Consider the following 23,289-nt stretch of genomic DNA (forward strand, 5'->3'; position numbering starts at 1 on the left):
GCCTTTCCTATTTCCACAGCCATGACAAAGATGGCTCAGTCAGTACAGAAGGCTGGGGAGAAACTGTTGTCCGTATCCAAAAATTTGGCAGTGGCTTTTAACCTTACTTTGCTTCTTTCTCTTGAGTTGTGGACTATGGTGAGAAAGAAAGGCACTAATATGGTAAATTAGCTCAGCCAAACAAAGTAGATAACTTCATGGCTCATTTAGGATGGGTCTCACCATATCTTGGCCATGAAGACATTTACATTTTCAAAACTCAAAGTAACACTTCTGTTAATATGGGAGACAGGGAAGGTGGCTATAAAGGTTATAATAAAAGGACTTCTAGAAACCCAAATTTTCCCACATCTTACTTTGAAAAAAACAAAACAAAACAAAACACTAATTTTTATTATTACTTGAGAAAAATTCTATGGATATCTAGTCTAATACAAGGCTACAGGAATATTTAGAGTTCTACAGCAGGTATCATATGGCTCTGAATATTGAAGAATAGTTTAAATTAATAAACCAACAGTGACATTTATTATTCTAACAATAACATGTATTACCAATGTTATGTCTCACTGGGCATAAATCTTCTAAATAATGAAATTTAAGAATAATTCAGATACTTTTAGAAGATTCTGTCTCATGTTTTCAGCATTTAAGTTTCCTTTCTGGTCATTTAGGCATCTATTAGTTCTCTGAGATGCCTCACTTAGGTCTTCAGTAAATTGTAAATTAGTGGCCTGAAAGAATCCTTTGAACTCTCAAAAGTGCAAATTTAACTGATTCTTCACAAGATAAAATGAGAGCAATAAATTTGTAAACTGCACCCTCATGAAGACTTTATCAGTCTAAAAGATTAATTAAAAAGTCTGAGTTACATGATTATAGCTGGAATATTATAAGGTTATTATAAATATTATAAGATTACAGCTGGAATCATTACAGTGGAATAAATTATATTCTCCTAAAGTACCCAGTTACACATCAGGCAGAGCCAAACGAGGCACCATTTTCATCAAATTACTTTCTCTGTCATGTAGTATCACTACTACTTTAAAAATATAAAAACTAACTTGGTGTATACATTTTTAGCTGATGTGCTTTTTTCTGGCTTTCTTTCTCTTAATGTTTTCAAAGTACAATTTAAAATAGTGACAAATTCTTTCTTCGAATGTCTTTTTTCCAGCTTTTTTTCTTCTGTCTTAGAGGCTTCAATGGATCAGTCCATAACACTTCACGTAAGTGGTCAGAAATACACTCGTATATGACTAATACTTTGTTATGGTAACACGTTGTTTCCTAAAATAATCCTAATATAATGTGCTGCAGGTTTTTTTTTTTTAATGAAATCTGCAAATACAGTCAGACTTCTGAAGTACTGTATATTAAGATTAAAGGTAAAAAATTAATTATCACATTCAGATTTTTAGATTTCCACCTGACTCCAAGCCTGAAATTTAAATTACTTTTTCGGCTTTCAAATCTTGACGGTCCCTGGTGGTTGAAAACGACATGGACCTCTCCATCATTCATACTATACATTTAAATATAACAATAATACAGATTTATAATCATTTTCTAGAAAATATTTCTTTTCTTCTCCACTTATATTTTTGTGTTAAAGCAACATGCCTATCAAACAACTAGCACTGCAATGACAGGTATGGAAGAAATGTGCACGTTAACCTATTCTACCATTTCATTGTTTGGTAATTACATAATGGAAAAATGGCCAGCCTTATGCTAGTAAAAATTAAACTGAATTTTCTCATGGTGAAGAACGTAACTGTAAGTCTGCCTGAGTGAAGGATAACATGTGACAAAAAAGCCAGGCCATATAATATTAGGAGCTCAGTTACTGCCCTTACCTCAACTCTTGCAGCAGCCCAGGAGCCTTGAGCCACTACTCTCCCATTGGATAAGAAGCTGCATAAGGAAGAAGAAAGGCCATTCAGGGGCTTTCTGGCCCCATAATTCAACAACTGCCACCACCCATACGGCCTAGAGTTGTACTTAAATTATTAGAGAGCAGAGGGTGGCCTGAATTATTATGACCTTCCCTATATATATATATATATATAAATATACATTTTTTTTAAACTTCACAAGGTTAGTTTGAATAACCACCTATTAAAAAAAAAAGGCAAAATGCACAGTATGCTTGTTTACATTAGGGGACTTTTAATATAACTGGTTATCTTTTCTTTGACAGAAGCAGACCAAAGGAATTATCTCTAGGAATGATTTGAGCCATTTGCTCTATCACTGTATGTGATTCTAAAACTTAGGATCTCCATCCTTAAGTTCATTCAAAAGCACTCTATAAGTATAGAATAATATCACTAGATATTTCTCCATGCTAAAAGCCATCAGGGACTTTGGACTATTACTTAACCTCTCTGGAATTTGGTTTCACTGTCTGAAAAATAAGGGGTTTAGAGAGGGTATGTAAGTTTCCTCCCAGATTGGACATTCTATGGTAATACTACTAGGAGCATATTATCATAATGCTGCCTTCGAGTTCTACCATCTAATAAAATGTAGTTTTACTACTAAACTATAGTATAAATAACCATAAAGCAGTTTTAGGCTGTCTAGATAATTCTATCAGTGCTTCATTTCTCAGAAAACAAATGCAGTACTCACTTGAGAGTCTTCCTCTTTGCATGTATGCTGTGGCATCTGCTCTGTATCAGATATCTCATCTGAAGACTCATTCTTTCTTTTTTGTTTCTTACCCAATGTAATAATGAGTTTGCTGTTTCAAGAGGAAAAGAGTAAACAGTATGAACTCTCTGCCTTTTTCCATTTGTTGTCATATTAAGATTGCAATGATAAACTTTTTTCCATTTCATATCACATGAATGTTCGACCAAAGAGGGTAATTATCATGAAATCCATAATGACGTTTTCAAGACAAGAACTGCATTCTAATGGAACAAATATAAACCAATGTTACAGTTAACATACTTTTAAGCACAGAAAGGCACTCAAGTTCTACCCCTTATTTCTCAAGCTCAAAATTATTTTTTTCTTTTTTTAAAAATTTTATTTATTTATTTGACACAGAGAGAGAGAGAGAGAGAGAGAGAGATCACAAGTAGGCAGAGAGGCAGGCAGAGAGAGAGGGGAAGCAGACTCCCTGCTGAGCAGAGATCCCAATGTGGGGCTCGATCCCAGGATCCCGGGATCATGACCCAAGCTGAAGGCAGAGGCTTTAAACCAGTGAGCCACGCAGGCGCCCCTCAAAATTATTTTTCATGGGAGAAAAAAGGTCAAGTGCTACAACCGGATTTAGTAATTAAAATAATTCACTTGTTGTTTTATATATTTGGAATGAGGTTTTCTCCCCTTCTACCTCTTACAAAATTCAAATTCCACTTAATGTCCTTATATCCCACCTATTCCCTAGAAGCCTTGACTGTTTTTTCCCTAATTTCTCCCTGACTTAACACACTTTAAAAAGGAACTGTCCTTTAATTATTTCATTTATGCTATGGCTTATCCTAGCTGTACTATATGTTCCTAAAGAGTTAAAAACTCTTTTTTCATTTTTTAAAAATATTTCCAGTTTGCCTGTCTCTCTCTCTCGTATGTGTGTGTATACACACACACACACACACACGGAATACAAATGTTTAAATGTGCTTTCAGTTTTTTTTCCTGATCAAGGTAGAAAGTACAGAGCTCTGACATTTCCTTATTCTGGTTCAGCAGATGAGAGGGCACGATTTTGAAGCACCATACTAATCACAAACCATGCTAATTGCTAATCAGGGAAATTCTATTTTAGATATCTATATTCCAAACAGAGAAAACTTCCCTAAATATTTTCAAGTATGATATATCAGAAACATAGAAGAATTTTCTTCAACAATTACTTATTAATGTGGGAGAACTTGGAGGTTAAGAGCACACACTTTGAAATCATAGCATCAAAGATTTTTTTTTTTTTAAGATTTTATTTATGTCTTTGACAGAGAAAGACACAGTGAGAGAGGGAACACAAGCAGGGGGTGTGGGAGAGGGAGAAGCAGGCTTCCCGCTGAGCAGGGAGCCCGATGCTGGGCTCGATCCCAGGGTCCCAGGACCCAGGGATCATGACCTGAGCCGAAGGCAGAGACGCTCAACAACTGAGCCCCCCAGGTGCCCCAGCATCAAAGATTTTAAATGTGATTCTAGCATTTGCTTATCTGTAAGACACTTGGCAAATTGATCTCTTTTAGCCTTAGTTTCCCTCCCAGGAAAATAGGGATCCTAAAATAGCTACCTCTACTGTTGTTGAGAAGAAAGTGGGATAATGCAAATGAGTTCTTAGCAAAGTCCGGACACAGTACTTTCTGAACTAACCTCTAATTATATGCCAGACACTTCCAGGTTCTAGGATTTGAAGATAAAGTAGACCAGTCCCTAATGTTAAAGTACCATTGTTAAAATATGAACACAGTTCAAACGCAGAAGTGGAAGTTAGTACTGGATGGAATGTGAACACAAAACCCAAAGAACAAACAATCCAATCAAGAAATGGGCAGAGGACATGAACAGACATTTCTGTAAAGAAGACATCCAGATGGCCAACAGACACATGAAAAAGTGCTCCACGTCACTCGGCATCAGGGAAATACAAATCAAAACCACAATGAGATATCACCTCACACCAGTCAGAATGGCTAAAATTAACAAGTCAGGAAATGACAGATGCTGGAGAGGATGTGGAGAAAGGGGAACCCTCCTCCACTGTTGGTGGGAATGCAAGCTGGTGCAACCACTCTGGAAAACAGCATGGAGGTTCCTCAAAATGTTGAAAATAGAACTACCCTATGACCCAGCAATTGCACTACTGGGTATTTACCCTAAAGATACAAACATAGTGATCCGAAGGGGCACGTGTACCCGAATGTTTATAGCAGCAATGTCTACAATAGCCAGACTATGGAAAGAACCTAGATGTCCATCAACAGATGGATGGATAAAGAAGATGTGGTATATATACACAATGGAATACTATGCAGCCATCAAAAGAAATGAAATCATGCCATTTGCGACGACGTGGATGGAACTAGAGCGTATCATGCTTAGTGAAATAAGTCAATCGGAGAAAGACAACTATCATATGATCTCCCTGATATGAGGACATGGAGAAGCAACATGGGGGGGTAGGGGGATAGGAGAAGAGTAAATGAAACAAGATGGGATTGGGAGGGAGACAAACCATAAATGACTCTTAATCTCACAAAACAAACTGGGGGTTGCTGGGGGGAGGTGGGATTGGGAGAGGGGGAGCGGGCTATGGACATTGGGGAGGGGAGGCGAACCATAAGAGACTATGGACTCTGAAAAACAACCTGAGGGTTTTGAAGGGTCAGGGGTGGGAGGTTGGGGCAATCTGAGGGTTTTGAAGGGTCAGGGGTGGGAGGTTGGGGGAACAGGTGGAGGGTAATGGGGAGGGCACGTTTTGCATGGAGCACTGGGTGTTGTGCAAAAAGAATGAATACTGTTGCATTGAAAAAATAAATAAAATGGAAAAAAAAAAAAAAGAAATGCTTCTGTCTGCTGTAAGGGAGTACCTTTACAGAAAAGGTAAAGTTTGAGATAGGAAATGAATGATAAAAGGGAGTTCAACTGGTAGTGAAAGAAGACAAAGGGTGCATTCCAGGCAGGGGGGATATTAGAGAAGAATAAGAAATACACAGGGACAAGAGCATGTCAGAGAGCCACAAAGCACTGCAGGAGGAGGAAGCAGAGAGAGATGGTCATCTAGACAGGCTGAAGATCACAGAAGATCCTGTAGGACATGTAAGGAGTTAACATTTTAGCTTAAGGCCAGCTTTTAAGCTCCGCAGGGCAGGAACTGAAACAGAATCTGTCTTGTTCACCACTGACAACAAACGGCTCGGAGATATTCTCAATAAATAAAGAAACGTAATAAAGCATTTGGAAGCTACGAGAATTTTACACAAATAAGTTCTACGGATTTAACATACAGCATGGTGATCATAGTTAACAATACTGCATCGTATATTTGAAAGTTGCTAGGAGAGTGAATCTTCAAAGTTCTCGTCACGAGAAAAAAAATTTGTAACTAGTGAGATAATGGCGACAGTTCTGCGATAAGAACATATTTCAAAATATTGCGTTGTACACCTTAAATGAATACACAATGTTACATGTCAACTATACCTCAATAAAATTGGTGAGGGGAAGAATTTCAAACAAGAGAGCAATGCAACCAGAAGAAGAGAAACCAGCAGTCAGGCAAATGACAACTTGAGTGAGGCATGAAGCGTGCAACACAGGGCCACGCTGTGTGGATGGGAGGTGAAGAAAAGCATAACTTTATTATGGAGGCATCAACAGACATGGTCACTGACTGGATGATTGGATACAAGGCAAGAAACCTCTGGAAAGAGTCACTCCTACATGATTCTTGTATGGCATGATTACCACCTTCAACAGGAGAAGGATGATTTTTACTGGGTATCTCACTTGCACTCTTTGGACTACGTGAAGAAAGCAAGTAAGAGTACAAATGCAGCTCACGTTGGAACCAGAAACTCAGAGAGAGTACGAAAAGATCTCCTGAAACAACATGAAGGAACCAACCATGCTTAAATTTCATTCTCTCTCACCACTTTCACTGGTCACTTCTTCCCTCTTCTAGTCCCTTCTCCTTACTCGGGTTTCCCTGCTAACATAAAACTCTCCCTTGAGGTCTTATCTACTGTTATATATCACAGGATCTTGTTCCTCCTCCTCGTCTGTCTGTATGGACTGTTTTATTTTCAATCCTCAACCCACAGTTATCTGACCTCTTGGAACTCCTTTACATCTTCAAAGCTTCCATTTAGCTATTGTTTATGGAGGCGGTCTCTGCTGACTTTAACATGCATTCTCTCATTTCATGTTAATACCATTCCAAGAAGTGAATACGAGCATTTTATAAGAGGAAGAAATGGAGGCTGAGGAAGTTAAATGCCTTGCTCAAAGTCACACGGAAAGTAAGACTAGAGATTAAAATTACGTATGCCTCACTCCAGAGCTTGAACTGAAGCTCTCAAAATGTTCCCAAAGGCAACCCCTCACTTTCCCCAAACCTGTCTTCTAATATGGGAGTATTATATAAGTTCAGAAAAGTGCACACATCAAAAGAGAACAGCTTCGTGTATTTTCTGAAATGAACATAAATGTGTAACCAGCTTCCAGATCAAGAAACAAGACTGGAAGTCTCCTCGTCCAGTAAAAACCTCCTCCTTGATGGGTAAGCTTGATGCTCCTTGTGATTACCCAATAAAGCCCAAGGCACCTGCCCAGGTGGTATTCAGTGGCAAGATCAGGGATAACTCTTAAGTAAAATTAGGTAGTAGAAATATATATGGGATGCATTCTGCCATTTGCTCAAATATTTTTATAGATAAATATTGCCTAAATCTCTGAAAAGAAGTACTAGTTAAGTGCCGTGCCCCCCCATCAACCTCAGGTACCTACCCTTTTTAGCAGAGGAGGGTAGCTCCTAGTAAAAACATTGCCCATAATACCTTAGGATAAACCTTCATTATACCAATTACGTGAAAAAGTTCTTCAAAACAAAAAAGGACCTTTTAAATTATGTTTTCCATATCTTCTGTATTTTCTTCCAAGCTGTTCTACAGGCCTGGAAGAGCATCTTATTTTATAAACTCATTAACCATTCTTAACCTATGCAAAAATCTTTTTAAAATCCTAACTTTGTAAGAGATATTTCAGATATAGTAGTTTCCTATTAAGCCTTACAGAGTTCAAAATATTTATACATGTCCTTTCTGTTAAAAAATGGTACATTTCCATGGTAGGAAAAAGGCGATTCTAAAACATTAAGTCATGCTTGACTGATCTATTTCTGAGTAAAATACAGACATTTTAAGATTTAAAAACTAGGGTTGCTAACACGGAACACTGACTCTTGAAAACAATGAAGTCATACTGGCTTATTGTACAGTTCTAAAACGGCATATAGGGGACACTACAAAGGGGAACAAAGATCAGGTTGATATTGATGAGTAATTCCTAAATGTGTGAGAGGTAGGCTTCATTAGAAGGCTGTCTGTTAAAAATAAGGATTCCTAATCAGAAATTATCAGACAAACCCAAGCGGAGAGGCATTCTACAAAAAAAGATTTTTTTTTTACAAAACACAGAGACTGAGGAATCATCCCAAATTAGAGGAGTGTAAGAAGGGATGACAACACTGCTAAACGTAGGATCTTGGCCAAAACAATGGAACAACTAACAAAATGTGTGTGAGGTATCAAAGTTAATAGAATTGCACAAGTGTTTTTTCTGGGTTTTTGATAATCGTGCTTTGGTTGTATAAGATGCTAACATTTGAGGAAGCTGGGTGAAGGGCCTAAAGGAACTCTGACCTATTTCTGCAATTCTGAGATTAGTTCAAAGTAAAAAGTGGGGAAAAAAATAAATACATAAATAAAAATAAAAATACAGATTTGCAGGTCCCAACCTCAGGTTTCTGATCTAGTTAAGTGGAATTCCAATCAGACTTCTAAAAAATTCCCTAAAAGATTCTGATGTTCCACCAGGTTTGGGAACCACTGGTTCAGGGTTACTATCATAGAAAACTCTAAAAACAAATATTCAGGATAATAAAATGATTTTTTATTTATAGAGCACTTAAAACACACCAAAGTGCTTTTGCCTACAGTATCTCAGTTGATCCCGAGGAAAACGCTGAGATAGATAAGGTGCTAGTCCCAATATACTAATATGGAAGTTTTAGTTCCAAAAGGTGAAATAAAATGCCTGAGTCTCAAGTTTAATAAAGGACAACAAAGGTCTCTTTATTCCTAGTCTACTATCTCCAATATCTTACTGATTTTATAATAAAATAACACTGTATTTCAACCAGTCAGCAGATACTTACCATCAATAAATATACATAGCTTAATGGGTACTGACAAATACGAAACTATTATTATCTCTTAGTAAACTATTAAGGTTAAAGTTTATCTGATTTTCAAACAACCAGAAACCTCTACTGCCTGTATTATGACAAATGTTTGCCATAAATATTATGTGAGAGAAATCGGATAATCCAAAAGTAGAAAAATAAAATGAAATCAGCTAAGTAAAATAACCCAGGTACCAAAGAGCATTGCATTCTTCCAACAAGGATCAGAAAGAGTCTACTATACGGATTATAAAATATCATTATAAATGAAACTAAAAGTTCATTATAGATACATTCTTCAAATAAACTGACAGTTTGCTATTCTTAGAAATATCACCTAAGTGCCAAATACAGAATATATGAATAAAGACATTTTGCAAGTTTTATTTTTTTAAAACATTAAAAGGCTCTGTTATCAATGTTAGCAAATTGCAGCAACAGATACTCAGGCAAGTGAAAGAACTAAATATCAAAACATAGCTTGTTTCAGACAGCAAAGGGCAATTTCAAACCAAGTATAAATTTGAAATGTTAATTCATTTGCACTAGAAAACCTCCGTGTTTATACTTGACATCTATATTTGATTTTCAGATGTAATTTATGCACTCATCTGAATCCTGCCCACATGTTTATTAGTAGAGGCTGGGTAACAAGCTGCATTCTACAGTGTCAATCTGTAATTGCCCCCTGTTGATTCTCTCATTGCAATAATTGGACAAACAATGAATCTTCCCCAATTAGTCCATTTGTTGTAATTAATGCATCCAATTCATCATAAGTGAAGGGAACAAGCAAAAATACTATTTCACATTATAATATTTTTCTTTGCAAGCCAAGTGAAAGACACTGTGGCTATTTTTAAAGTCATAAAATATAAACTTTTTAAAAAAGAAACACTTTTAATCTGGTTAAATTTCTCCATTTTAAGGGTGAACTCAATACTCCAGCTTAAACTCCTCTGGAAAAAGCAAGTTTTAAAAGGGTCCTTTATTTTAGTTAATCCTTCAGTTTGTGAAAATAACATTGTCTTGTACGCTCTTGGTAACTTGGACTATAAATTACTTCCTGTTTAAGGGCAGATAGGATTTTTTTAAAAAGTTGAATTCACTGAGTTGTTTCATACAGTTACTAATACAAGTATTAGCTAAGTATTAATAATCATGGTCAATATATTAACACAGTTTCTTATTCTTAAAAATTACTTCTTTTTTAAAAAGAGAAAAGGTTGTTTATGTTGAAAAATATGAACAGAGTAGGAACATTAAATCAAAAACTTTACGTCCACGGTTCTAAGATACATACTTTCCCCATATATTAACATCTATGAAATCAAGATTCATTTAATGCTCAAACACATGCCATAGTTTTAACTGGCAATATTTTTTTTCTTTCTTACTGAAACATAAAATAACGGCATGCCTTGGGGTGCCTGGGTGGCTCAGTGGGTTAAGCCTCTGCCTTTGGCTCAGGTCATGATCCCAGGGTCCTGGGATTGAGCCCCACATCAGGCTACCTGCTCCACGGGGAGCCTACTCCCCACCCCCACCTCTCTGTCTACTTCTGATCTCTGTCAAATAAATAAATAAAATCTTAAAAAAAAATGGCATGCCTTATAATCAATAACATCTTAGATTCAATGAAATACATACAACACATTGTTTGCTAATGACAGACCTTACTAATACATTTTATGTAAAGGTATAGTTCTTAAAAATGGAACTGCAAATCTTCATTGAATTCATAACAAATATTACAGGCTGTATCAATTCTTTCTACAGATGAATGCATTTCAGATTTTCACTGAGTTTAAGCTTAGATCTAAGGAGGGAAGTCAATAAAACATTTTACCTGCTTGACATTTAAAAATTATAGAACCTCTAAAGACTAACTGCATATGATTAATAATTTTTTAAAATGTAATAAATTTATATCATATATTTTTCAGGGTTTTTTTGGTCAGATGCCAAGAAACAATTAATTAATATATTTGTATTTTATCCAGATATTAAATTCTTATTTTGAAAACATACAATCAGGGTCTCATTTGTTACTTTATTAACAACCTGGACTATGAAGTGAAAATTCCCAATTTCTGATGACCCATTATATTTTCCCTCAGATTTTGTTAATTCCTTTTTCCCTCATATATTTTATTTAGATGTAAAAGTATCTCTACAGACATGCATATGGACAAACTTACATGTTAGTTTTATTTTAAAAACACACATACATATATATGTATATATACAATGCAAGGTAATTAATAAATGTTATTTTCCTTCTTTCTTTTTGGGGACTCAAACATACTATAGCAAAAAAGGGCACAATATAATTTCAGAATTATGTTTTATTATTTTCCTTATAATATGATGTCCTTAATTCCCCCCCCCTTTTTTTAAGATTTTATCCATGTATTTACCAGAGGGAGAGGGAGAAAGCGCGTGCACAAGCAGGGGGAACGGCAGGCAGAGGGAGAAGCAGACTCCTGGCTGAGCGAGGAGCCCAATGCAGGACTTGATCATAGGCCCTTGGAATGATAACCTGAGACAAAGGCAGAGGCCCAACCAACTGAGCCAGCCATGAGTCCCAACATCCTTAATTTCTGCTTGAATTTGACAAATACTTCCTAACTTAGAGTTTTCTGCTTTCACTCAAGAGAAAATCTACTTCTACCCACCTGATACCTAGCATACAGAAAAAATAATTATGAACACAAAAAAGAAAACAATAAGTTTAATCAAGAAGGACTGAATAAATTTATAGGGCCACAAAACATTTAAAGTATCAAAATCATTCTACCTATGCCAGTCCAAAAATCTGTAACACACAGAAGTTCTAATTGGCAACATGGAAACATAATTTAAATGTTAAAGTTATAAACCATAAATTTAAAAATGCTCTTATTAAATCATGTGATATACTACTATGAAATCTCAAATAGAACCATAAGAAAATTCTGAAGTCTTAGAGTGAATTTATTTTAGACGCTAATGCTCTACTATTACTAAACCATTAGCTATGTCCCTGTGGTTTCAGTGAAGGATTAGCTTGCCATTTCTATTCTTGATTTAACAAATCAAATTCAGCCATTTGGTAACATTTAATATTTAATCTCTTATTCATTCATTCATTCCATAAAATTTATTCCATTCATGGAGCATCTTAATACTAAAGAAATATCTGCTACTCTAGTTGAAAGGCAGCTTGTTAGAACCTGACTGCCAAGATCATGACCAACATTAAAGTAGAAAAAGGCTGTTTCCCTACTTTACTTCATTATTTTACACCTGCCATTTCCATCTCAACTCACTCCCTTCCACATAACTGCAAATTGCAAACAAAATTTACCTCTCGTAAATGCTACCCTAGCTACCTGATAAACAGAAGCATGCTCATATGAAAAAAGCCATTAATAAGTTAAACTAATACCCTTCTAAACAATTAGGAACTGTTTTAGTTTTTCTGCTTGATTTTTTTTTTTTTTAAGTAGACATGCTACTGAAGTGAGCACTGTCTGCCTAAATTTTTAACTGGTCCTATCTTGGAAAAGAGCCTTAACGGAAAGAGAACTTAGGCAGACCAGTGAAACTTTAGGCTTGAAGAAAGGGGCGTGGCTCTTGGCCGCAGCCTTCTCCCTAAATAGCTGCATTCTATTTATGTTTTCAGAAAATAACGACTAACGTTTATTAAATTCCGGGTACTGCTCCATATGCGTTCAATGCTGTTAAATCATTTCATCCCCAAAATAACACCATGAGGCGAGTACTATCATTATTCCCTTTTTACACAGGAAGAAATTAAAGATTGGAGAGGTTAAGTATTTGTCCAGGGTCACACTGCTTGTAGGTGACAAAACTGGGATTTGAACAAATGCTCCTGGCTCCAAAGCCAACGATCTTAACCCAATTAGCACACTGTGTGCCAATGTAACTCACAGACTGTAAAGATGAAATGAGACTGTACTCAAGTGCTCTGAAAAAAGCCCTTTTCTCCTTGTATTTTTTTTAAAATTAATCTACAAGAGTAGCAGAAATGATAAAAAGGTTTCAAACACACTAGCAAGAAGAAGCAGTACTAGTTTTCCTCTTTCTAGACCGTATCAAATTACACGTGTGGGTGAAATGAATACCAGCTCTGACTATACATCAACCATAGCTTAGTGTTTACAAACTTAGCTATTCTCAGAATTTCTGTTTCACTGCTGGTGGTTAAGCTCCAGCATACATTCCCTTCAACTTTATCTGGTATTTATGTTTTGATAGTGGCAATAGCCCAATTTTTTTCAAACAAACAAAAATAAAATTTTCACACACAAAAATGTTTAATATATCAAAAATGCTGTTAATTAAAATTACACAACCTAAACTTAACTATTTAAATGACTTCACAGAAACTTAAAAATCATCAAATTCAAAATTTAAATATACCAGCTTATTGGAAAGTGCAGTAACATTTCAATTGACTAGGATAAGAACTCTAGGTTTTAATGAATTTCATTTCCAACTATGTTCCTCCAACATGACAATCTTTGTCTGATAAAGATGACCAAGAAGTCATTGTTTTACTGCAACAGCTTATAAACAATATATAAGGCAAACCTCCATTTTACTTCCATTTTACTTTACGGGGCTGCAACTTATAAAGTCTTCTATCAAAAGGATGCTCTTACACTCTCAGTAAGTTTTTCTCTGGCAACTGCTCAGTGTCTTGCCATGTATTTATCTTTCCAATAAAATTTTCACCTATTTTCTCAAGAACACTCTAAACACAACTACTAAATTGATCAATGCTGTGTAATATTAAAATTTTATTAATAATCTACCTATTTCTAACAAAAATATAAAGATCACAGAATAAGGCGGACATTCTACTGCAACATATTACTACTTCCCATCATATTCACACGTTTCAAAAATCCAGTTTCTCTCTGTTATGACTGTTTCTAATTTCCCCTTATGTACATTGTTTTTCTTGAAACACATTCCCTTCTGGTATCTTTCGCCTCTACCTATTCCCTCCCAAATTTAAACTTATTGTAACTTTTGAAGTTTCCCTACCAGTTTCTCTCCGTTTGTGTGCTATTTTTTTAATGCCCTTCCAAATAGTGTATACAAGCACTTTGCCTACGTCTCTATATAAGTTGAAACTAGAAAACTTAAACTATACTAGTTCTTAATATATTACAGGATTAAATATGGGATTTCCTAATTAAAACTAGACATAATATTGGAAAAATAAGATACTTTCATGCCAAAACCTTTATATAACAGGAGCACGAATTTAACTTTCAAATTTCATTTTTGCTGTCTGCAAATAAAATACAAAAATCACAGACATTAGTCACTGCTCTATTATGACAAGAGAGACCATGTTATTTAATGGTTTGGACTGAAAGGCATCAGGATATGACAATATAATTGAGTTTGGTGCCTACATTTAAAATGCTGAGAATTAATTTGTTTTATAAATTTGTGTTAGTTCTAAATATCTGTATAATGTATCAATTATTTCTTAAGCTAATGAGGATTTTCATAATAAAGAAATTCTTTACTATGTACTTTGTGTGGAAAAAAAAACAGATTAAACACTTTATCTAAAATTTCACATAAAGCCTTCAAAAATGACAAAATATTCTTGCAAAAATAATTCTATACTGTTGACCTTAGGCTACATTTATCCTTGCATGCAAAAATTTAAATATAACACAAATATTAACATTTATTATATTTTATTTTTTGAAAATGTATCAGATGAGTAGTCAAATAAAAACACCAAAGATTAATGTTCCCTTCTAGAGCAATTCCTTGGCCTTATAATTGTCTTGGAGCATTAATCCTCACCTGGTCTCTTTATTACATAAAGTAAATCAGAAAGACAGTGAGGGAGTAGACCAGAAGAGCTGAGAGCTACTCATAGTTGATTTAAATGGTCTTAGTTTTCTTGTCATTCCATTTAGTCCAAAGTTGTGGGTTTATGAGAAAGGATTGCATCTTATATTTCCAAACTATAAGCTGCCCAATGAAGTACAACTAAGAGGTAAAGAAATCTTATCCAAGATTTCAATGCACTTTCTGTAAAGAAAGTGAATTTGGAACGGGCACAACAATGGGTTTTGTTTTGTTTTCCTTTTTCTGTTTTGTGTATGAAATATTTTCCTACTTTAAACGCCTTTTACTAATATTAATGTACAATAAGCTATGATCGTAGAATTGTCAAATTCAGTAAATCTTCGTATATTCCCCAATTCATTCAAAAAAGGAAATAAGGTACACACAGAATCTAACAACTTAAAACTTCAAAGAGGGAGTAAATACATTACACACAAATCAAAAGTAAAAGATGAAACAGACTGCAATTTGACAAAAAAATTCAAAGGAATTAAATTTAATTCTTCACCAACTTACCCAATTTTTGTCTTCTCTTTTAACTTAGAACAAGTTTTTGTTTTTTTGCTCTCTTTGTCCTTTGGCTTGGATTTCATCCGTCTACCTTTCTTTTCTTCTTTTCCTTCAACTGAAGCACTAGGAAAGTTTTCAGGACTCATTACTCGAGGAATATTGCGTTCCCCACGTTCCTTTGCTTTTGCTATGGCCTCTGATATTATCCGATTAGCCTTTTCTTGCTTGCTTTCTGATTCCACTTTTTTTCTCTGCTTCTTCTCGGACATGATCCTCACCTGGGTATTCTGCAACTTAGTGTATGTCCCAGAACCATCACTCTTCTTGGAAGATGGAGGCTAGAGAAATCAGAATACTTTTTATACAATGTATCAAAGTACACCAAAACAATGAACAATTAAAATAAATAAACATTTAAAATTATGCTTCAAGTAAAATATGTGAGCCAGTATGTAAGTGCTACAAACAAATTTAAAATTAAAACAGTTTGCTGATCTGGAAATTAGTGTAGGTATAAAATAAAAAGCTCAACTACTGCTTTTAAAAATGAAGGTTAAAGAAGGATAATGTAGATTCACTGATATTTTCACAGCGTTCTTGATTAGTTGATTCAAATTCTGTCCTGTAAACACTCTGTGCATTTGAAATAAGTCTTTTCTTTTCTCCTCAGGTCTCCAGAACTCTGAAAATTATTAATAAATTTAAAATTTTAATTTTAACTAATTAAAACTACTCCTTGGTTTATTACAATTTTTAGAAATCTAAAGCTTCTCTGTTTTACAAGAAATTAGAACTAGAACCTGAAATCACTTAAATCATTTTTTAAATGTGCAATCTATGCAGCAACATAGCTAGTTAGTAAATAGACACTGCCATACTTAAAATTAGAGAAAGTTTTAGCTTTTCCGTGAAGGAGTTAAATGTGAATTTTTTTTTCTCTTTCTATATCATAATAATTTGGTTCAAGCAATTCTGGAAAAAAAACCCAAGTTTTACAGTTTGACGTTAAAATTATTAATATTTTAGCAATATCACAGGAAGCAGATCAACAGCATTTAAAAAGGAATATCTTCTTCAAACACGCATTCACCCACATATACTTAGATCACAGTTTTGTTATGTTCTTACCCGTAAACATGCCTCTGACTATAGCAAAGGAAAAAACCACCAGGAATTTCCACACACATTTTCATGCTGATTCCAGTGTGCTTCACTGGATATCTTTTCTATACCTGCCTCATCAAAGGTTTCATAGCAGTGCTACAGCACTGGGAAAGGAAGGAGGGTTTAGAACGCTGACTAAAATGCCACCTTAAGGCCTACAGGCTATAACAAATAACCAAGACTCGAGAAAACAGCAACAAGCTCAAGATGGCGATGCAGTACGACTCCCGCAGCAGCAGCCAGTAATAAGGAAGGTTATTCAATCCCATTAGCCTTTTAGCCCAAAGAACCCCTCCTCCTCCCACTCATTCAGGCTTTCACTTACCCTTCCTCTTGGCCTCTTCACTGAAGACATTTTTGGCGTCAGACAAAGGCTTGCCCTCTGCTTTTTCACCACCCCAGGCAGTGCTCAAGAAAAAAGCATTGAAAGAAGATTCCTAAATGGCCTATTTAGCAAGCTGCAACCAAGAGATGCACAACCCTCCACAAACACACATTGTGATTTATCAACACATTTCTGCCTTGGCAAGTTTATATCCACTGTTCATCCTATTTAGGTATGAAAAAGGCCGTACACCCCTCCTAAAAAGCTGAGTTTCCTCAATAGCTGTAAGCAGATAGCCAGATTCCAACAAAGCACAGAAAGAAATGAATGCACAAAGCATCAAAATGCATCAGCATGAATATTAGAGATGTCGTTAAAAATACTGACTCCTTCTGCGGAAGTAGGCCAGCAGATGGTGCTACCAGTTATTATTCCATTAGACTCTGCAATTTAACCCCCAATGGACTGTTCTTCCCTCCGTGTAACACATTAACTCTTGCTCTGCCACTTCCTGCAGTCAAGTTTTTAAAAAAACAGCTAAAACCTGATTTTAAGAGCTCCTCTGAAAACTAAAACTGTGGTGAAACGGCTTTATGTAGCTATCATTATTAACAAACAAAATCCGGTGCAATTTTTACTGGAGAAAAATACTTTTCTCCAGGATACCATAAAATACTGGAAGTAGGAAAACAGCCGACGAGGAGTGAAGGGTTAAGCAGCAGGTCATGCAAATGAACACAGAACAAGTGACTTCTCTTTAAGAAATTAGATAAGTTCTCTTCTGATTCTTCTAACAGAAAGCTAACAACGTTACTTTTCAGACAGATGAAGTTATTTTCATTTAAATTCTAAAGAGAAGTTTAAGATTTCGATAAAAACACAGGAGAGCTGTCAGTATGCCCACCGAGAATAAATAACAACACATTTTTTCCTTATTTAAACCTGGAGAAATACATTAGTTTATTTTCCTAACATAAAAAGACTCATAAAACCTTCCTGACCTTTACCCTTCATGATCTATTTTAACTGAACGGTGGAGTTTTTCAGATAAAATTCTAGTTTCAGTTGCTGGCTAAAAATAAATAACAAGTCCTCCTGAATTTCAGGAACTTTTCTTCCTGTAAAAAGTTGAGACTGTTTTAATAAGTAATGCCCTAACATACCTAAAACAAAATTTTCACTCTTTCAAAATTCAAGTTTACTTCTTTATTAATACCATGTTTTTCAGTTGGTCCTGGAAAGTTACATGATATTTCTATCAAAGAACATTTTTTGTTTCTTTCCTTTTAAGCACCAAAGGTCTCAGAACGGAGCAACATTATATGACCAATGTCCAGGAAAGACCAATCTGGGCAGCAAAGGAATAAATTAAAGTTGAGAGAATCACTAATGGCAAGGAAAGGACCTGACTGTCCTGAGAGGTCTTTCACAAGAACCAATGAGTCAGGGCTAACACTTAGTGCATACTAAGTGCCAGGTACTACTCTAAGTACTTTTCACAGAATAACTCATTTAATCTGGAACAGGAACAGGGAAATGGCAATAATGGAAAGAAGAGGGGTAGCAAATGGTAGATATATTCGCACAGCAGTATTACAAAATGCTAGAACAACCTAAGCACAAGCAAAAAAAGTCATAATGATACAACAGTAGTAAGAGCTAGCACATATTTAATCCTTACTGTATTCTAGGCACTATTGCTCATTATATATGTGTGCATATCTATATATACCCTGTGAGGTATATATATACTTATAGCTGAGGATACTGATACATGAAGAAGTAACTCACCCCAGATCACCTGGTGAAGCAGGGATTAAAAGGCAAAGAGCCTTGTTATGAGCACCAGCCTCCTAATCATATGTGGTTCAAACAGCATAATGTACACAGATTGATCTGAATACAAAAGAAGCCAAATGACTTTCTCAAAATTGCAGAGACACTAGTAATAAAGCTAGGATGAAATGAGTTTTTTTTTCCTGTGCCCTTTTCAAGATGCAGAAATCAATTAGATATGGGCAGGTGAAGAGCAGGAAGCATAAATGCTTACTTTCTAGACCAAGTGCTGGTTTAGGAGAAGGTAAAAGAAATAGGATATCTAGTCAAGAAAGGATGTGTATACGTGTGCGATAAGTTTAAAAGCTCTAATAACTGTAAATTTGAAGACTGGATCCTCAGGGAGGTCAGGGCTGGAATGGAAGATGTCAATTTTCTTGTTTTCTTTCAATATCCTTAGCTCACTGATACTATCCTCAGAACCTAGGATGATTTCCAAAATATCTCATTTCTCCCATTAAAGCTTTTTCATTCTATTACTTCACTCAAAATCCCAATTATTTAACAATAAATCTTAATAGTAAACAATAATAACAAAATCCATGGTCAAATATTTCTTCTGCTATTAGAAGACAGTATTCTTTTTTAAGATTTTATTTATTTATTTGACAGAGAGAGAGAAATCACAAGTAGGCAGAGGCCAGCAGAGAGAGAGAGGGGGAAGCAGGCTTCCCGCTGAGCAGGGAGCCGGATGCGGGTCTTGATCCCAGGACCCTAAGATCATGACCTGGGCTGAAGGCAGATGCTTAATCATCTGAGCGACCCAGGTGCCCCTAGAAGACAGTATTTTAAAATTATATTCCCACAGAACATCCATACTGAGGTGTTAAGTAGAACATTTTTAATGTAGGTCATTTCCCAATCCACACATATATCACAAACATACAAAAGGGTAGCTGATATGCTTTTTTCAATGCCACAGTCTTTCTCTTTTCCCTTATATAAACACTCATTAAATTGTCAGCTCTACTTAATTGTATTTTGTTCTTTCTCCCCATTCCACAGCTCCTGCTGTACCAACTTTCCATTTATTATGGTTACGATGTAGTTATACAGAAACATATCTTCCTTATCTGTAGGAAATACATATTAAAGTCTTCAGTGGTGATGTAACATCAGGTCTGCAATCTACTTTCCAATTCTTTACAAAGTGGAAGAATTTCTTTGTACTTCACCCCTGACTTTTCTGTAAGTTTGTCATAGTTTCAAAATACTTTTTTTAAACACAAGCTGTTTAGAAATCAAATATAAAGGCAGACGTCATACTCCCCCCAAACCTATATGATAAATGACAAAAAAAACCCAAAAAACAAAAAGGCTTAATATTAGTATCATATCTCAATTTTATAAGACAAAGAAGTCATAGTGAAACATAATGATGATCTCATATGTGATATATTAATTATGTTGATAGCAACTGAAAGGAATATATGGAAGATCTGATCATATTTCGTTATGCGGTAAACTCAAGGATTTATGGTATGAGTGTTTTTAAACCACAGGTCATGACCTAATAGCAACTCATGATATAAATTTAGTGGGTCCAGACCAGCACTAAAAAACATGAAATAGAACAGAATGAAAAAGTATGGTCTCTAGACTTTATGAATGCCACATATTAGAAAGTTAAAAAGCTTTCATACCACCTGTTATATCTTTTTTCCTTCATGACAGAAAGACACAAAGAGATTTGTTCCAGAAATTAGATGTGCTAAAATCTGAGGGTGAAGTCAGATCTCTCCTTTCTTGGTGGAATGATTATCCCACATACTCACCCAACCCACACTGGGAATCTGTCCATTTCAAATATTTTAGTTGCATACAAATTATTTATTATTGGCAGGAATGGAAATTATAAATTTCCACGAAGAAGGGGAGAATAATCACATGGCTACTATACATGTACTATAGGTTACAGTCTCCTCTGTTGGGGGAATGTTCTAGTTCACATATTTTATTTACTTACTTACACACTTATTTATATTACTTATTAGAGAGAGAGAACAAGCAAGTGAGCACAAGCAGGGGAGGGGCAGAGATAAGGAGAGAACCAGACTCGACTTGGGGCTTAATCCCGGGACCCTGGGATCATGACCTGAGCCAAAGACAGATGTTTAACTGACTGAGCCACCCAGGTGCCCCTATTTCACATATATTTTTTTAAGATTTAATTTATTTATTTGACACAGAGAGAGAGATCCTAAGTAGGCAGAGAGGCAGGCAGGGGGGTGTGTAGGGGGGAAGCAGGCTCCCCACTGAGCAGAGAGCCTGATGCTGGGCTTGATCCCAGGACCCTGAGACCATGACTTGAGCTGAAGGCAGAGGCTTAACCCACTGAGCCACCCAGGCGCCCCTTTTCACATATTTTTAAAGTAATATGAAAGACTAAAAGGTCTCAAATATTAAAACAGAAGCAATTTCTTAGTAAGAATAAAACAAAGAAAAAGGAATTTTCAACAACACAGATAAAACTGCATGATAGCTAAATATCTTCCAACCTTTCTCAGGAGAGAGGGCTGCTAAGCTTCAGGCCTGGGGGCTCAGAGTGGACAGAGAGGGTCCAACAGAAGACAATATAAACAGAACAGAGATAGCAAGCCATGAGTGAAAATGAGTGTTACTGCCTGGAGAGACAGTATGGAAACAAGAGAAGAGAGCCAAAAGGGAAACCCCAAAACACCAATTTCAAGGAATTGCAGATGAAGAGGAGCTAATGAAGGAAAACAAACAGCAACCATAAGAATGGTAAGGTCAGTCTCAGCAAAAGGGTGGTGTCATGGAAGCCAAGAGGAGAGTATTAAAAATTCTGCAATCAAAAGGAAAGCAAATATAGTAATAAGATATTAAAACTTACAAAGCATTTTAGTTCTCTTAAATTGTTTATAAGCCAGTGTGCTAGTTTTAAACCTTTTTAAGAAGAGTTATATTATTCACTTAAATATTCATATAAAACCAACCTTCTAAAAACAATAAATTTGCAGTTTCTCTTAATAATATGTGCAAACATTACTGTGGTGACTTCTTCTGGACTTTATTTATTGCATAGAACATGTTTTTTCTACAAGCTACCAATAAAGACCTGCTTTAAATGAGAAAAGAAGGGGAAAAATTGGCCCAAGAGCAAATTATAATCTGTCAAAGATTTTTTCTGAGTTTTACCCTTAGATCTATTTTCAGAGTTTTTGATGGAAGCAAAGCAATTATTTTACTTGCTTTCTTCACATCTGTGAAGTGCCATATTCACAAACTAAAAGGCCTACTCTCATCTTGTGACCTGTACTAGTACCCAGGTCTCCAGTTCTAGCTAATCATGACATTCCTTTCTTTTTTTAGTGTCATCAATCTTTTTTTTTTTTTAAAGATTTTATTTATTTATTTGACAGACAGAGATCTCAAGTATGCAGAGAGGCAGGCAGAGAGAGAGGAGGAAACAGGCTCCCCGTTGAATGAAGAGCCCGATGCGGGGCTCGATCCCAGGACCCTGGGATCATGACCCGAGCCAAAGGCAGAGGCTTAACCCACTGAGCCACCCAGGCGCCCCTAGTGTCATCAATCTTGAACTTTACATCGATAAGGTAATACTACTAAAAGTATTGCCTTTATTTTAATCATCCACATAGCAATTCAGGCAAATAGTACATATTCACAAAAGCTTTATTTTTCTTAATACTGATTTGTTTTATGACTTACAGCAAATATGGAGAGAGAAGGAACATGTTAGAGGACATCATTTGGTGTAATCAGCAAAATCCAGAATGTGGGAAACTCTACATATAAATGACTCAGTCTCTTCAACAAAAGAACAAAACAAAGAGATTTAAGACTAAATGATGAAAGAGAAAAAAACGAGAGACACTTAAAATACATATCAACCAAATGTAATGAGTAGCCCCTGTTTTGATAGGGACCTGACAAAATCAACTGTAAAAATACATTTATTAAACTACTAGGGAGGGGCGCCTGGGTGGCTCAGTGGTTTAAGCTGCTGCCTTCGGCTCGGGTCATGATCTCAGGGTCCTGGGATCGAGTCCCACATCGGGCTCTCTGCTCAGCAGGGAGCTGCTTCCCTCTCACTTTCTCTGTCTGCCTCTCTGCCTACTTATGATCTCTGTCAAATAAATAAACAAAATCTTAAAAAAAAAATAAAAAAAATAAACTACTAGGGAATTTTAACTTAGACCAGATACTTAATTATGAAGGAATTATAATTATTTTTTAGGTATAAAACTGATTTTGCAGTGGTGTTTTAAAGACAAAAAGTGTTTGTCTTCTAGCTATTTAAGTTGAAACATTTATAGATGAAGTGATATGACTGAGATGTGCTTCAAAATAATCCATGGAGGGGGCGTCTGGGTGGCTCAGTGGGTAAAGCCTCTGCCTTCAGCTCAGGTCATAGTCTCAGGGTCCTGGGATTGAGCCCTGCATTGGGCTCTCTGGTCCGTAGGGAGTTTGCTTCCCCCTCTCTCTGCCTGCCTCTCTGCCTACTTGTGATCTCTCTCTCCGTCAAATAAATAAATAAATAAAATCTTTAAAAAAGAAAAAAGAAATGTTAGATAATAAAGAAACTTAAGAAGTTATATTCTGGGAATAACAAGTAGCTTGGCATAACAAGAAAAGGTACATGTAGAAA

General features: G+C 35.8%; 1 protein-coding gene across 9 annotated transcripts in view; it reads right to left on the reverse strand.

Annotated features, from left to right (window-relative positions):
- Positions 1–23,289, reverse strand: part of CHD9 (chromodomain helicase DNA binding protein 9) — a 223,333-nt gene that overhangs the window by 86,823 nt on the left and 113,221 nt on the right. For 6 of the 9 annotated variants that reach the window (XM_045987027.1, XM_045987030.1, XM_045987031.1 and 3 more), the window contains exons 3-4: positions 15,341–15,672; positions 2,641–2,752 (exon numbers count right to left, since the gene is read on the reverse strand). In XM_045987027.1, coding sequence (XP_045842983.1) covers positions 2,641–2,752; positions 15,341–15,672 — 444 coding nt within the window. Of the gene's footprint in view, positions 1–2,640; positions 2,753–15,340; positions 15,673–16,462; positions 16,695–16,823; positions 17,183–23,289 lie in introns of those variants that run through there. The other 3 variants (XM_045987034.1, XM_045987033.1, XM_045987035.1) reach the window with 2 other exon arrangements.

Source organism: Meles meles, chromosome 19 (genome assembly GCF_922984935.1).
Source record: "Meles meles chromosome 19, mMelMel3.1 paternal haplotype, whole genome shotgun sequence".
Classification (NCBI taxonomy): Eukaryota; Metazoa; Chordata; class Mammalia; order Carnivora; family Mustelidae; genus Meles; species Meles meles.